Source organism: Melanostigma gelatinosum (assembly GCF_949748355.1).
Source record: "Melanostigma gelatinosum genome assembly, chromosome: 12".
Taxonomy (NCBI): Eukaryota; Metazoa; Chordata; class Actinopteri; order Perciformes; family Zoarcidae; genus Melanostigma; species Melanostigma gelatinosum.
In genome coordinates, this window is record NC_136645.1 from 12,616,991 (window position 1) to 12,630,972 (window position 13,982).

The 13,982-nt window shown below is 44.3% G+C and overlaps 2 protein-coding genes across 2 annotated transcripts; both read left to right on the forward strand.

Moving 5' to 3' along the window:
• Positions 1-1,691: 1,691 nt before the first annotated feature.
• Positions 1,692-2,412, forward strand: LOC306785709 (uncharacterized protein; the record flags this gene model as incomplete). Its single annotated transcript, XM_079280165.1, has 3 exons — positions 1,692-1,707; positions 1,751-2,036; positions 2,151-2,412. 3 exons carry the CDS (start codon positions 1,692-1,694, stop codon positions 2,410-2,412), a joined length of 564 nt encoding a protein of 187 aa, XP_079136291.1.
• An 875-nt stretch (positions 2,413-3,287) lies between these two features.
• LOC306785710 (uncharacterized protein) lies at positions 3,288-13,596 on the forward strand (the record flags this gene model as incomplete). The annotated part of the gene is made up of 3 exons (XM_079280166.1): positions 3,288-3,342; positions 12,935-13,220; positions 13,335-13,596. The coding sequence occupies 3 exons, from the start codon at positions 3,288-3,290 to the stop codon at positions 13,594-13,596; spliced, it is 603 nt and encodes a 200-aa protein (XP_079136292.1).
• Positions 13,597-13,982: the final 386 nt, after the last annotated feature.

Here is a 13,982-nt window from a genome sequence, read left to right on the forward strand (position 1 = left end):
ACAAAATCCCCTTAAACTAATAAAATAGTATATCATTACTCGTATCTTCAGTGACCTTCCATCTGGTACATATGTAACAGTTGTGGGTCGTGGAACGAGACGACTCAAGTGATTGTTTTCCAACATTTATTTATTGAAGACAAAATATCACCAATGAATTGCCTTCAGACCGTTTTCTGCCCCTCTGCTCCCTCAGCAAGTAAATAGAAAAGAAATGTGTAAATATTCTCTCATCACACATTCACTGACGTGTGTCGGCTTCTTGAGTCGTGTCTTACAGTCTCCGGCTACTTTAATGTTTGGTGTGGGTGATTTTAAGTGATGGAAGGAAACTTCCTTACTGCTTAGAATTATATTTATATATTTTTTTATTGATTTGCCCAAAAGTCAGTTTCACATCGCTGGGGTCTCGGCTGAAAGAATAAGAATACATCAAAGTAAAACATTAACGTGAATACACGTGTTATTATAGTCAGATCTATCGCGTTATAGATGAAGCAGTGATATTATAAATCGGTTCATTTTCAGAATGACAGTTAGTGATTTCTTGCCAGCTGTCCTTCCTGCATTTGTCAGTTTAAACTGCGTTACTTTCAGCATGAATTATGTTCATGTTCTATGTTGGTCTCAGAGTGCACCAGACTGATGCATTTAACTTTAAAATGTACAACATTTTCTTCCAGGTGAGCGTGTCCCCGGCCCCCTCTAGAAAACCAACACGAACTAGAAAATAAAAACTCAATTAGTGGATCAAGCTAAAGACAGTACCAAATCTGAGCGTGGACTCAATGAGCCATGCTCTCAAATTGAAAGAACACGCTCTTGGATAAAGATAGGATGAAAGCTCCATCGTTCCTCCCCTGTGTGATGGTTCATGTGGTGTGTCAAATGTATTTTATACATTTTGTATAAAACCGTTATCACAAACAGAACCACTTTGTCTCTTATATGATTAACAGTGCCATTGATGAATAAATAATTCCTTCATCTGATGAGTGTACTTCCAATAATAAATGAATCCAGGTATTCAGCTGTTTTCACAGTAACCTGTAACCAAGACTGTGATGGCGTCTGTGCAAATTTACAATATGTGATTTCATATTTGATAAAGAGTCTCTCCAGCGTCATACAAACAGTTCACATTCTTTTCAAAAGACCTTCTGAGCATGTGGGCCCCTGAGTCAGAGTATCCCAGTTCTTCAACAGACACTAATCCACGTAGTGCACCTGCGCCTGGAGCTCCTTGGAGATGTACCCGAGAAGGGTCGCCGTCAGCTGCTGCTTCAGGGTGGCGTTGCCCATCACTAGAGCAGTTAGCTGAGCCAAATCTGTCCACTGAATGACTCCCAGCACGGCCAGAAGATACCATAAAGATTCTGCTGCTGCTGAGGACACACAAACACACAAACACACACAGCATGACAAGGATAGAGTGATTAACCCCCGCTGGATCATCGTCCTCGGTGTGTGCACCCATCTGGGTTGTGTGCCCATCGCCAACGCCGGAGACTTCGGAGGCTACTACTGTCCGTGCCATGGCTCCCACTACGATGCTTCAGGAAGGATAAGAAAGGGACCTGCTCCTCTAAAGCTGGAGGTTCCCTTCTATGAGTTCACTGAGGAGGACGTAGTCATAGTGGGATAAATACTGGAGCTCTGTCTCAGTTCCTCCCTGTAATATGTATTTTTAGATGGCTCCGTGTGAGAGTGACATAAAACGTGTGTATTTGCTGTTAAAGACAATGATTAGGAGCGGGCCCCTCCTCGCTGTGGCGGCTGGCTGAGAGGAGGAGTAGGAAGGCTGGCTCTGCGAACATTTTCAGCGACGTGAATCTGTGGCAGCTACAGAGACTATTCAGGTCAGCGGGGGATCAAGATGCGGAGCAGAGGGCCCAGCTGGTCTGGGGTCACGGAGATGAGGCTGAACTGGCTCAGGCTTTGAAAGGACTGAGGACCCGGAGTCACCGGAGAGGACTAAGGGCCAACGGGAGAGAGGTGTTGGGCTCACACTGGCTACGAGCCTTCAATCACCTCAGGTAGCAAAACTGCTGGTGTGATTCTGATTTCATATACATTCAGATCATTCATCATCGTGACTTTTTTAAATATTATGTGGCATCCATATTGTTTTCAACAACATTTATGTTCAGGATCGGAGAGAGCTCGCCAAGCAGCCAGGGGAAGGATCCCGGGGAGGAGAGTGTGTCTGAGGCCGGAGGAGCACACAGCAGTCCAGAGACACGCCGACACACCTCCATAGGGACAACAGGAAGAGGTACAGCGGCCACAGGGGTACTAACTGAGAGCCAGGGCCCTGCAGGGACTTCGGAGAGACCAGTCAGAACCAGCTCAGGACTGAGGAGAGGAGGAGAGAACAACTCAGAGAGATACCTCCACAGAATACTCCACTGACTTGACCAAAAGCTCTGAGATGCAAAACTGACTTCAAGTTCGTGCGAGAGCGGACCGGCACCTCAGTCTGCAGAGCCTGCTCACCTGGGAAAAGCAACAGTTACAATTGAAATTGTATTGCAGGTCGAATAGTTTCTGATGATGCCGTAATGGCACTGATCCGATGGCGATATGCTGACACTGCACTGTTACTTGTTGCAGACACATCTCCACCTGAATAATGGAGGCAGCACAAAACTTTCAATGACTCCTGTTATCTCACACCTCTATGTTGTGGTTACCTTCCCATGAACTGCCTTATGTGTTTGCATAACGTCATCCCACCACTCGCTCTAATCATGCACACTGATAAGTATGGACAGTGACGTGACTTTCAAAGGTGGGGTGTGAAGAATTTGGGGACATCTAGCGGTGAGGTTGCAGATTGCGACCAATGGAAACGTCTCCCGTGTGCTAAGAGAATAGGAAAACTACGGTGGCCAATGTGAAAATGTGAATGGCCCTATCAGCGCCAGTGTTTGCTTTGTCCCTTCTGGGCTCCTGTACAAACATGGCGTACACTGTGAAGACGACCCAACCCCCGATTTAGATTAAAAAACAGCTCATTTTAAGGTAGCAAAAACACAGAGATTCTTTTCAATTTTCGGTTGATTATTACACACTTTTAAGAAAACATTCTTATTCGTATTATAATCCATTTCTGCCAATAGATTCCTATAAATGCTACACAATGTTGCTTTAAGTATTGTAGTTCAGTGGTGTAAATCAGAAAGTGAATAAGATTAATAAGGCAAAAAGTCACTTTAGAAATGGCCTCATCTTCCTCTGACCTATTATGCTGAAAGAACTGATGTTCTGATATGTATGCCTGCACTATGGATGAAGTTATCAACCATTCTACCAGCTACTGTATGTCCCTGTATCTGTGTGGTATGTTACGCAACCGTATAATCGGGTACAATGGGAGCAATGTGAGGTGACATGAGATGTAGAAATACATGTCCATTTACTGCACATTCAGAGATGTTAACTTAAGGCTTCAACATGTAAAGGTAATCTCTGATACTCACTGGTTTATATACATTGAAAGTGAAGTGTCTGGCGGTTAAAAGAGACCAAAAATAACAAATAGACCCTCGCTGTCGACTTGAAAAAGTAATGTTCTCGTGTTAAAATGTTCATGGTGTGAAAACCTACTTTTCCTATGAAAAGGCTGTATGTTATCAGACTTCTGGAAGATTTTTGTTCATACTGTTTGTGTCATTTTTAAATATGTGGTAATAAAGAAGTGAGTCTTTGGATTGTTTGTCTTGTTTTTTTAATGAAGTTACAACACTGACTTTTTAAATCTGTAAAATATTTTCACAAAGTAATGAAAATGCCTCAGCATATGTTGACTGAAATGGCTAAATGCAGTTAAAAAAAATAAACATCTCGTTCTGTAGTCTTAAGTAATGCATTCATCAGCCTGTTGTTTTTGGTTGCGCATTGTCACTGTTGTCCTGCATCGTTACAAACCAGTTACGCACATTCACAGCCAGGACCTGCAGCTTGCACCACAGTCTGCCACTTTTAACCACTCAGCAGCTCCACTGGACCAGTTGGCTGTTAAGTGCCTTGCTCTAGGGCACCTCATTAGCTGTTTATGATGAATAGAAGAGCTTTATACATTTATTTTTCCCCATCCGTTTCCAGCTGCTTCTCACTCAAAGATGCCCTAAGAAATGACACTTTGCAAAAAACGAAAAAGGAGAGAGGACTGCTGAGTGACAGCTGGTCGTGTTGCGTTATGCTGCGTTCACACCGGTCGCGTTGATTTTTTGACGCGCGTCGAGATTACATACAAAGTCTATGCACAGACGCGATGAGACTGGCGCGCCTCGATTTTGCGATCCCGCGGCGCGTTGGACGCGTTATTGCAGTGCGGTGGACGCGTTGGACGCCGCAAAATCGCCAACGCGCGAGTTGAAATTTTTCAACTTCAGCGACATAATCGCGTGACGCTGTGGCGCGATAGCCTATCAGCGTTGAGTTGCTCCCCCTGTCGTCACTGGCTTCCTGCCGTTGTTGAATCATGAAATAAATCCTGTCGCCGTCTGTGTTCACCCAGAGCGCTACGATACCTCATATCAACAGAGACCGGACCAAACTATGTGTATGCAAACCATACGATACAAACAATAAATAGACGCTGCCGTATTTACGTCTACGTGACGTTATTGAGTGCTGGTGGAGCTGCTACGATGTTAGCATAGCCTAGCACCGATCCATCAGAGCTCCATTGAGAAGACCAGTAACCTACAAATCGGTATCATTACGTAGTTATTTCGGAGTCCCTTTTTGTCGGAGAAGACAAGTACAAATCGGTATCATTACGTAGTTATTTCGGAGTCCCTTTTTGTCGGAGAAGACAAGTACAAATCGGCATCATTATGTAGTTATTTCGGAGTCCCTTTTTGTCGGTTAATTGCCGTTGAATCACAGCCAAATCAGTTTATTTTGTGTTCCTACAGCTGTAGTAAACAGCGACCGGTGGCTTGCTAGACACAGTGAATACAGCTCGATACAATCCACGGAGCTCCTCTGAACAATATTATGAACCAGACATGACGGCGTTTGGCATTCCGATGTTTGAGGGACTTCCACAACACGTACAAAGCAGCAATTGTCCTTATTCCTGTCATGGTTGACGGCGGAAAACAATGGCGGCCAGATCGAGGCTTCCAGGACGATAAACCACGCCCCCTCTCCGGCGCTACGAGATTTTGCGGCGACCGGTGTGAACACGACCGGCGGCGCGTTGGACGCTTTTGTGCAGTGCGTCAAAAAATCAACGCGACCGGTGTGAACGCAGCATCAGAAACAAATGCTGCCCTCCAGTGGTCACATCTAGTAATTACGCTATCGTGTAGTTCAAGTCAGTGTAGTTCAACCGCGGTTAATCATGTGTAACTTCAGAGGTGACTCGTGCTGAAAGCTTTTATCCCAAACGGAAACTTTACTGCAACCAGAACAGCTAAAGGGGATTGTTTCCTGTGTGGGTATTCATGTGTACCTTTAGATCTCTGTTGCGCACAAATCTCTTACAGCAAACTGAGCAGCTGAAAGGTTTCTTTCCTGTGTTGTGTCTCTGTAAATCTGAACGCTGGTTAAAAGATTTCTTACAGACTGAGCAGCTGAAAGGTTTTTCTCCTGTGTGGGTTCTCATGTGGCTCTGTAAATGTGAACGCTGGTTAAAAGATTTCTTACAGACTGAGCAGCTGAAAGGTTTTTCTCCTGTGTGGGTTCTCATGTGTTTCTGTAAATTTGAACACCTGTTAAAAGATTTCTTACAGACTGAGCAGCTGAAAGGCTTTTCTCCTGTGTGGGTTCTCATGTGTTTCTGTAAAGTTGAACTCTCGCGATAAGATTTCTTACAGACTGAGCAGCTGAAAGGTTTTTCTCCTGTGTGGGTTCTCATGTGTGTCTGTAAATTTGAACGCTGGTTAAAAGATTTCTTACAGACTGAGCAGCTGAAAGGTTTTTCTCCTGTGTGGGTTCTCATGTGGTTCTGTAAATTTGAACACCTGTTAAAAGATTTCTTACAGACTGAGCAGCTGAAAGGTTTTTCTCCTGTGTGGGTTCTCATGTGTGTCTGTAAAGTTGAACTCTGGTTAAAAGATTTCTTACAGACTGAGCAGCTGAATGGTTTTTCTCCTGTGTGGGTTCTCATGTGTGTCTGTAAATTTGAACGCTGGTTAAAAGATTTCTTACAGACTGAGCAGCTGAAAGATTTTTCTCCTCTGTGGGTTCTCATGTGTTTCTGTAAATGTGAACGCTGGTTAAAATATTTCTTACAGACTGAGCAGCTGAAAGGCTTTTGTCCTGTGTGGGTTCTCATGTGTCTGTTCAGAGTTCCACTCTTGCCAAATGTTTTCTCACACTCGGAGCATCTAAAATGTTTTTCACCAGCGCTACATCTTGAATCACTGACACGGACGTCATCAGGTTTCACATAGTTTAAACCTGACTGAGGTTCTCTGGTCTTCTTCCCATCACCACCCTCATCAGTGTCAGAAGACTCTCCAGTCTTCTCATCAGTATCTGGTTCTGGATGTCTATCTGGATCCAAGTTCCTGTCTGGTTCTGGTCCTCCACAGTCTTCTCCATCAGCTTCTGTTCCCATCTGTTTAGTTTGTCTTTGATGAAGCTGTGAGGACTGAGCTTCCTCTTCTTCATCTTCACTCTTCACAGGAGTCAATGAGAACTTGACATCAGCCTCCTCCAGACCTTGAAGCTGCTCTCCTTCCTGACTGGTGCAGAGTTCCTCCTGTTCTTCTTTAATGTGTGAGGGCTCTGGGTCCTCCTGGTCCAGACTGGAGCTCCACTCCTGCTGCTCAGAGGGAACCTCTTCTTTAACCAACAACAGCTGCTGGACGTCTGCAGGAAAACAGTAAACACACACAGAGGGGTTACAAAGACATTTTAGAATTGAGCAAATAGTCTCCTGGACATACACTTCCAGAGTATCACTAGAACCAGATAATACAATAATGTAATCAACTTATGTGACCATGAACACATGAACCATTTTAAGCTGCCAAATCCATGTGGTGTTATCAAAGAGAACAAACTTGTACTTTAAGTTGAAATATCTCCTGTCATCTAGAAGCTGAGAGAACAAATCAGCATACCTGCAAACTCATAAGCGGTGAAAGAGGTGGGGGGGGGGGGGGGGGGGGACGGTAGACGATCTACAAGTATTAACAATTTATTAAGTCAAGCATCAAAGCATAAAAAACAGATCTATGGTTTCACAAAACACAAGAATTGATTAAGTAGCCCTAGCAACAGACACAAAGTCAGGGCTCCGTATACGCACCTCTCCTCTCAGTGTTTTGTGAGCCCTGTATCTTTATACTTTATTTGAACTTGTCCAGCACAGGGACGCATTATCTTCACCCACACACAAGCCAGGGTTGGGCCACATTGTGTGTGGGAGTCCTGGAGTCTCAGGGATGGGGAAGGTGCTGTTCCTGCAGGTTGCTACACAATATCCCACCGACTAACCGATTCACAACACAACTAGTTATAAGTTTTAAGCTACCACCTGCGTGTCAGAGCTCCCTCTTTGTACGGGGAGCACCTCAACCGGAGATTCAAACATTTGCTCTATGACACACGCAACACTATTGCAAATGAGCACACACACACACACAATACTGTTATGTTCAAAATGTCTCAAACAAAAGGTAAAGGAAAAAGCCCCCCTCATTGTTCCAGAGGAGAAGAAGCATGCAGAGGAGAAGAGGCAGCTCCCCCCCCCCTGCTCTCTTTCTTCCATCATTAAGCAGGGCCGAATCAGCAGGTTGAAGTTTAAATCAAAAGGAATTTAATATACTAACAAAATAAAATGCAGTTACAAACTGAATTACACCATCAGCAGTAATATTTCATGAAATAGAGGCCCCATCCACACCACACGACAGACTGGTGTGTCCACCTCATGGTCCAGATGAGGTCTGGTTATCTCCGGGGATTCACAGTTTCTTTGTCCCTCCAAAGTCTCTGAAATGTCTCATATTACACATTCCTTAGCCCATAGATCAGCTCAGCGATTGGCTGAACCCGTTGGACTTCAGTCGGCCACTTCCTTCACCAATTCACCCCCCTTCTTGAAGGCTGTGCTCAGAAACTCTTCAGCAACATACCCCTCTCTCTGACTTCATGGCGGTGTCATAAATTCTCTGGTTTCTCTCACAGTGCTCAACAAATTCAGTAACTCTCCCTTTAATTTAAACCTTCTACAAGTAATCATATTGTAACACATTATATCCATCACTAGGAGCGCTTTAAAACTTAAATTCCTCACAATATGTATACATTTAATGCCTGTAAATACAGCACGCATATTTCTACAGTAGCGAGAACATCGCCTATACAAAATGAAGTGATTCGTTTTCATTTAACCCCGTTACTGTATGGCTTAATATTAACTTCCACTGTTACTGTAAAGCCGTTAGAATTGTGGCCTATCTTCTATTTACAATTAATATGCATTCAATCCGGTTCGATGATTGAAATCATGAAGGTTCAGGCTCCTTAACGCTCTCTCTCATTACTTCAGGGCCTTTGGGAGCAACTGCACGTGGGACAGTTGGGACCGGAAGTACACTGGCTGTGGTCATTACAGTGAACAGTGTGATGAGAGGGCACGTGAGCCCTTGTTGCTGTACTTCGTCTCATTGGAGCAGAGGCTGCAGTTAGCATACCCTGCCTTATCAATGCATTTAAAACACTGACAGCGGGAAGCTGTACTGCTCTCTCTTCACGTCTGTTTAGACCTCCACCTTTATCCAGGCCCAGCTCCACTCACATCTCAGCCCTGCGTCAAGCTGCGCTACACACACAACATCCTCTTCATCTCATCAGTATCTGGGCCTCATGTTTCAAGTTATTATCACCACGAAATCGCCTCATTCTACTTTGAGTTAAACAAAAAAAACCAGAACCGCCGTTGTTCCGGTTTAACGTTAACGAGTGACCGCGTGGACTGAACCGGAACACGGAGGGTGATTCATGTTTCATCACGTTACGCTTTTTCCTCCTAAATCTTGATAATGATGAGCGTTAGCCGTTGACAAAGTTCCGCATGCAGTGGACGTTAACTTAACCCAACAAGTCTGAACGGTAACGGAACTTAAACGTTAACGGAGGGAAATGAAGACGGTGTAGACATCTTAACGCTGATTGGCCAGGACTCGACACGTGTCGCATCAAATATGTTTTATTGCGAAGATCACGACATCACATGTTCTCCTTGTCTCACTCAAATCTGAGAAACGCTGGCTGGCCAGTTGACCACCCCCCCCCCAAACAAATAAAAACTACGGATCTAACGTTACACTCATGTGGATGATATATTTTGAGTCAAAACTGCTTATTTCGCCGAAAAGCGACACGTTTGCAGGTATTCAATCAGGAGAAGAAGAAAACGACGAATTGCAACAGAGTCTCACTCCAAACTACATTACAAGTTATCAGCCGGAGCATGAACAGTGTTAAATAAAGTGAACCTACGTGCTCTTTGTATCCGGATTTCCGGGTTGAGAACAGCGTCCAGAAGTTCCCGTTGTCGCTTATTCGCCTCTTTTGAACGAGAGAGTTCCTCCTCGTACTCTGCTATCGTTCTTTCAAACAGACCAAATATCTCTTCATCAGCCGCAGTTAGTCGCTGGTTGATTAAAGATCTCAACATTTCTACTTTAGACATTTTCACTAAACCACAGAAAGTTTTCCTCCAGACGAACTCCGTTAAAAACACCGTTTACTCTCATTAAACTCTGACTAGCGCTGTGTTGGTCACTTCCGTCCCCGTCCGTCTGTTTCCAGGTAGCATGCTAAGCTAACTTCAATAGCTTTATAGGCTACCACGAGATTAGTCCTCGTCCTCTTCTTCTTCCTCTCCTCCTTCTTCGTCTTCTTCTCATTCTTCTTCTTTCACTTTAATGGCGGACTACAAACCAATGTTTAAGGCGCCACCTACTGGACCGGAGTGTGTAACATCATGACTTCATGACAGTTATCATTTAAACACAATAATAATGTCATTTATAAATATAATGAAACAATTAGAAATAAACTTCATATTGCAGTCATATTCTGGCCTTTTAACCCGTTCCATTCAAAATATTAAATAAAGCCCTTTTAAGCTGAACTTGTTTGTCCCCTGTCTCTAACAGTCCTTTGATGCTCCACTCCCTTCCTGTATCTACCACTCTGTTCTTCAGTCTTTCTCTTTCCACCCTGAACTTCCTCCACTCTATCAGCACATGTTCTACAGTTTCTTTACAGTTGCATATCTCACATTTATCCCACTCTGTCTTTTTCATGATGTGTATAATGTGTCATTGAGTCCTGTATGTCCTAACCTGAATCTGAAAGTAACATCTTCTTTTCTACTTTTACTTCCATCACTTCTCACTCTGACTGATGTCTGAATTGTGTTGTAATTTCTACCCTTATTGTCATTATTCCAAATTTCCTGCCAAGATGTCCCATCCAAAGCTTTTACCAGAGAATGTCGAGTACTCCCAACCATTGTACAGGACAGTCGATGCTGTGTTTCCGTTAAGTGCACCCTGAATTCTAATCCAGTGTGATAGTGCTGACTCAGTTCTCCTCACATGTAATGGCAGTTGCCTGGATTTCACCAAGCAATGCATTAATGGGTGTGGTTTTGACTCGGGAGATGAGTCAGAGGAGAACCATCCAGAAGAAAAGGTGAACAGATAAAAGTCCATTCAGACAGGTTCTACGAGGAACATCCGGTTCCGCTGCAACTTGGTGGGTAACAAAATCCCCTTAAACTAATAAAATAGTATATCATTACTCGTATCTTCAGTGACCTTCCATCTGGTACATATGTAACAGTTGTGGGTCGTGGAACGAGACGACTCAAGTGATTGTTTTCCAACATTTATTTATTGAAGACAAAATATCACCAATGAATTGCCTTCAGACCGTTTTCTGCCCCTCTGCTCCCTCAGCAACGTGTGATTTAATTCATTTTCTTCAAATACACACTGACCAATCAGAGCTCGGTACGTGCACCGTTGATGAATATTACATAATCACAGTTTAAACTGACAAATGCAAAAAAAGACAGCTGGCAATAAATCTCAGACTGTGTGAATTAGTAAATTAACAGATTTATGACATCGCTGCTTCATTTAGAGCACGATAGATCTGACTATAAGTACATGTGTGTATTATGGTAAATTAATGTGTTGCAGATGTGTTTTCATGGCGTGTATGACAATATTTTAGCCTTATTCTTTCAGCTGTAGCCTTAGTGGTGCCAAACAGACTTGGGAGTAAATAGAAAATAAATGTGTAAATATTCTCTCATCACACATTCACTGACGTGTGTCGGCTTCTTGAGTCGTGTCTTACAGTCTCCGCCTACTTTAATGTTTGGTGTGGGTGATTTTAAGTGATGGAAGGAAACTTCCTTACTGCTTAGAATTATATTTATATATATTTTGATTGATTTGCCCAAAAGTCAGTTTCACATCGCTGGGGTCTCGGCTGAAAGAATAAGAATACATCAAAGTAAAACATTAACGTGAATACACGTGTTATTATAGTCAGATCTATCGCGTTATAGATGAAGCAGTGATATTATAAATCGGTTCATTTTCAGAATGACAGATAGTGATTTCTTGCCAGCTGTCCTTCCTGCATTTGTCAGTTTAAACTGCGTTACTTTCAGCATGAATTATGTTCATGTTCTATGTTGGTCTCAGAGTGCACCAGACTGCTGCATTTAACTTTAAAATGTACAACATTTTCTTCCAGGTGAGCGTGTCCCCGGCCCCCTCTAGAAAACCAACACGAACTAGAAAATAAAAACTCAATTAGTGGATCAAGCTAAAGACAGTACCAAATCTGAGCGTGGACTCAATGAGCGATGCTCTCAAATTGAAAGAACACGCTCTTGGATAAAGATAGGATGAAAGCTCCATCGTTCCTCCCCTGTGTGATGGTTCATGTGGTGTGTCAAATGTATTTATACATTTTGTATAAAACCGTAATCACAAACAGAACCACTTTGTCTCTTATATGATTAACAGTGCCATTGATGAATAAATAATTCCTTCATCTGATGAGTGTACTTCCAATAATAAATGAATCCAGGTATTCAGCTGTTTTCACAGTAACCTGTAACCAAGACTGTGATGGCGTCTGTGCAAATTTACAACATGTGATTTCATATTTGATAAAGAGTCTCTCCAGCGTCATACAAACAGTTCACATTCTTTTCAAAAGACCTTCTGAGCATGTGGGCCCCTGAGTCAGAGTATCCCAGTTCTTCCACAGACACAAATCCACGTAGTGCACCTGCGCCTGGAGATCCTTGGAGATGTACCCGAGAAGGGTCGCCGTCAGCTGCTGCTTCAGGGTGGCGTTGCCCATCACTAGAGCAGTTAGCTGAGCCAAATCTGTCCACTGAATGACTCCCAGCACGGCCAGAAGATACCATCAAGCTTCTGCTGCTGCTGAGGACTGAGCTCCATTATGATCTGAGGCAGCGGTTTGAACTGTCCACTGGTCAGCCAGCAGCCCAGAAGGCCTCCGACAGCACTGCCTACAGGGGAAAAGGGTTTCAAACATGTGGAATTATGATTGCACACACAAGCACACACAGCATGACAAGGATAGAGTGATTAACCCCCGCTGGATCATCGTCCTCGGTGTGTGCACCCATCTGGGTTGTGTGCCCATCGCCAACGCCGGAGACTTCGGAGGCTACTACTGTCCGTGCCATGGCTCCCACTACGATGCTTCAGGAAGGATAAGAAAGGGACCTGCTCCTCTAAAGCTGGAGGTTCCCTTCTATGAGTTCACTGAGGAGGACGTAGTCATAGTGGGATAAATACTGGAGCTCTGTCTCAGTTCCTCCCTGTAATATGTATTTTTAGATGGCTCCGTGTGAGAGTGACATAAAACGTGTGTATTTGCTGTTAAAGACAATGATTAGGAGCGGGCCCCTCCTCGCTGTGGCGGCTGGCTGAGAGGAGGAGTAGGAAGGCTGGCTCTGCGAACATTTTCAGCGACGTGAATCTGTGGCAGCTACAGAGACTATTCAGGTCAGCGGGGGATCAAGATGCGGAGCAGAGGGCCCAGCTGGTCTGGGGTCACGGAGATGAGGCTGAACTGGCTCAGGCTTTGAATGGACTGAGGACCCGGAGTCACCGGAGAGGACTAAGGGCCAACGGGAGAGAGGTGTTGGGCTCACACTGGCTACGAGCCTTCAATCACCTCAGGTAGCAAAACTGCTGGTGTGATTCTGATTTCATATACATTCAGATCATTCATCATCGTGACTTTTTTAAATATTATGTGGCATCCATATTGTTTTCAACAACATTTATGTTCAGGATCGGAGAGAGCTCGCCAAGCAGCCAGGGGAAGGATCCCGGGGAGGAGAGTGTGTCTGAGGCCGGAGGAGCACACAGCAGTCCAGAGACACGCCGACACACCTCCATAGGGACAACAGGAAGAGGTACAGCGGCCACAGGGGTACTAACTGAGAGCCAGGGCCCTGCAGGGACTTCGGAGAGACCAGTCAGAACCAGCTCAGGACTGAGGAGAGGAGGAGAGAACAACTCAGAGAGATACCTCCACAGAATACTCCACTGACTTGACCAAAAGCTCTGAGATGCAAAACTGACTTCAAGTTCGTGCGAGAGCGGACCGGCACCTCAGTCTGCACAGCCTGCTCACCTGGGAAAAGCAATTTGTGGAGGACAGTGACGTGACTTTCAAAGGTGGGGTGTGAAGGATTTGGGGACATCTAGCGGTGAGGTTGCAGATTGCGACCAATGGAAACGTCTCCCGTGTGCTAAGAGAATAGGAAAACTACGGTGGCCAATGTGAAAATGTGAATGGCCCTATCAGCGCCAGTGTTTGCTTTGTCCCTTCTGGGCTCCTGTACAAACATGGCGTACACTGTGAAGATGACCCAACCCCCGATTTAGATTAAAAAACAGCTCATTTTAAGGTAGCAAAAACACAGAGATTCTTTT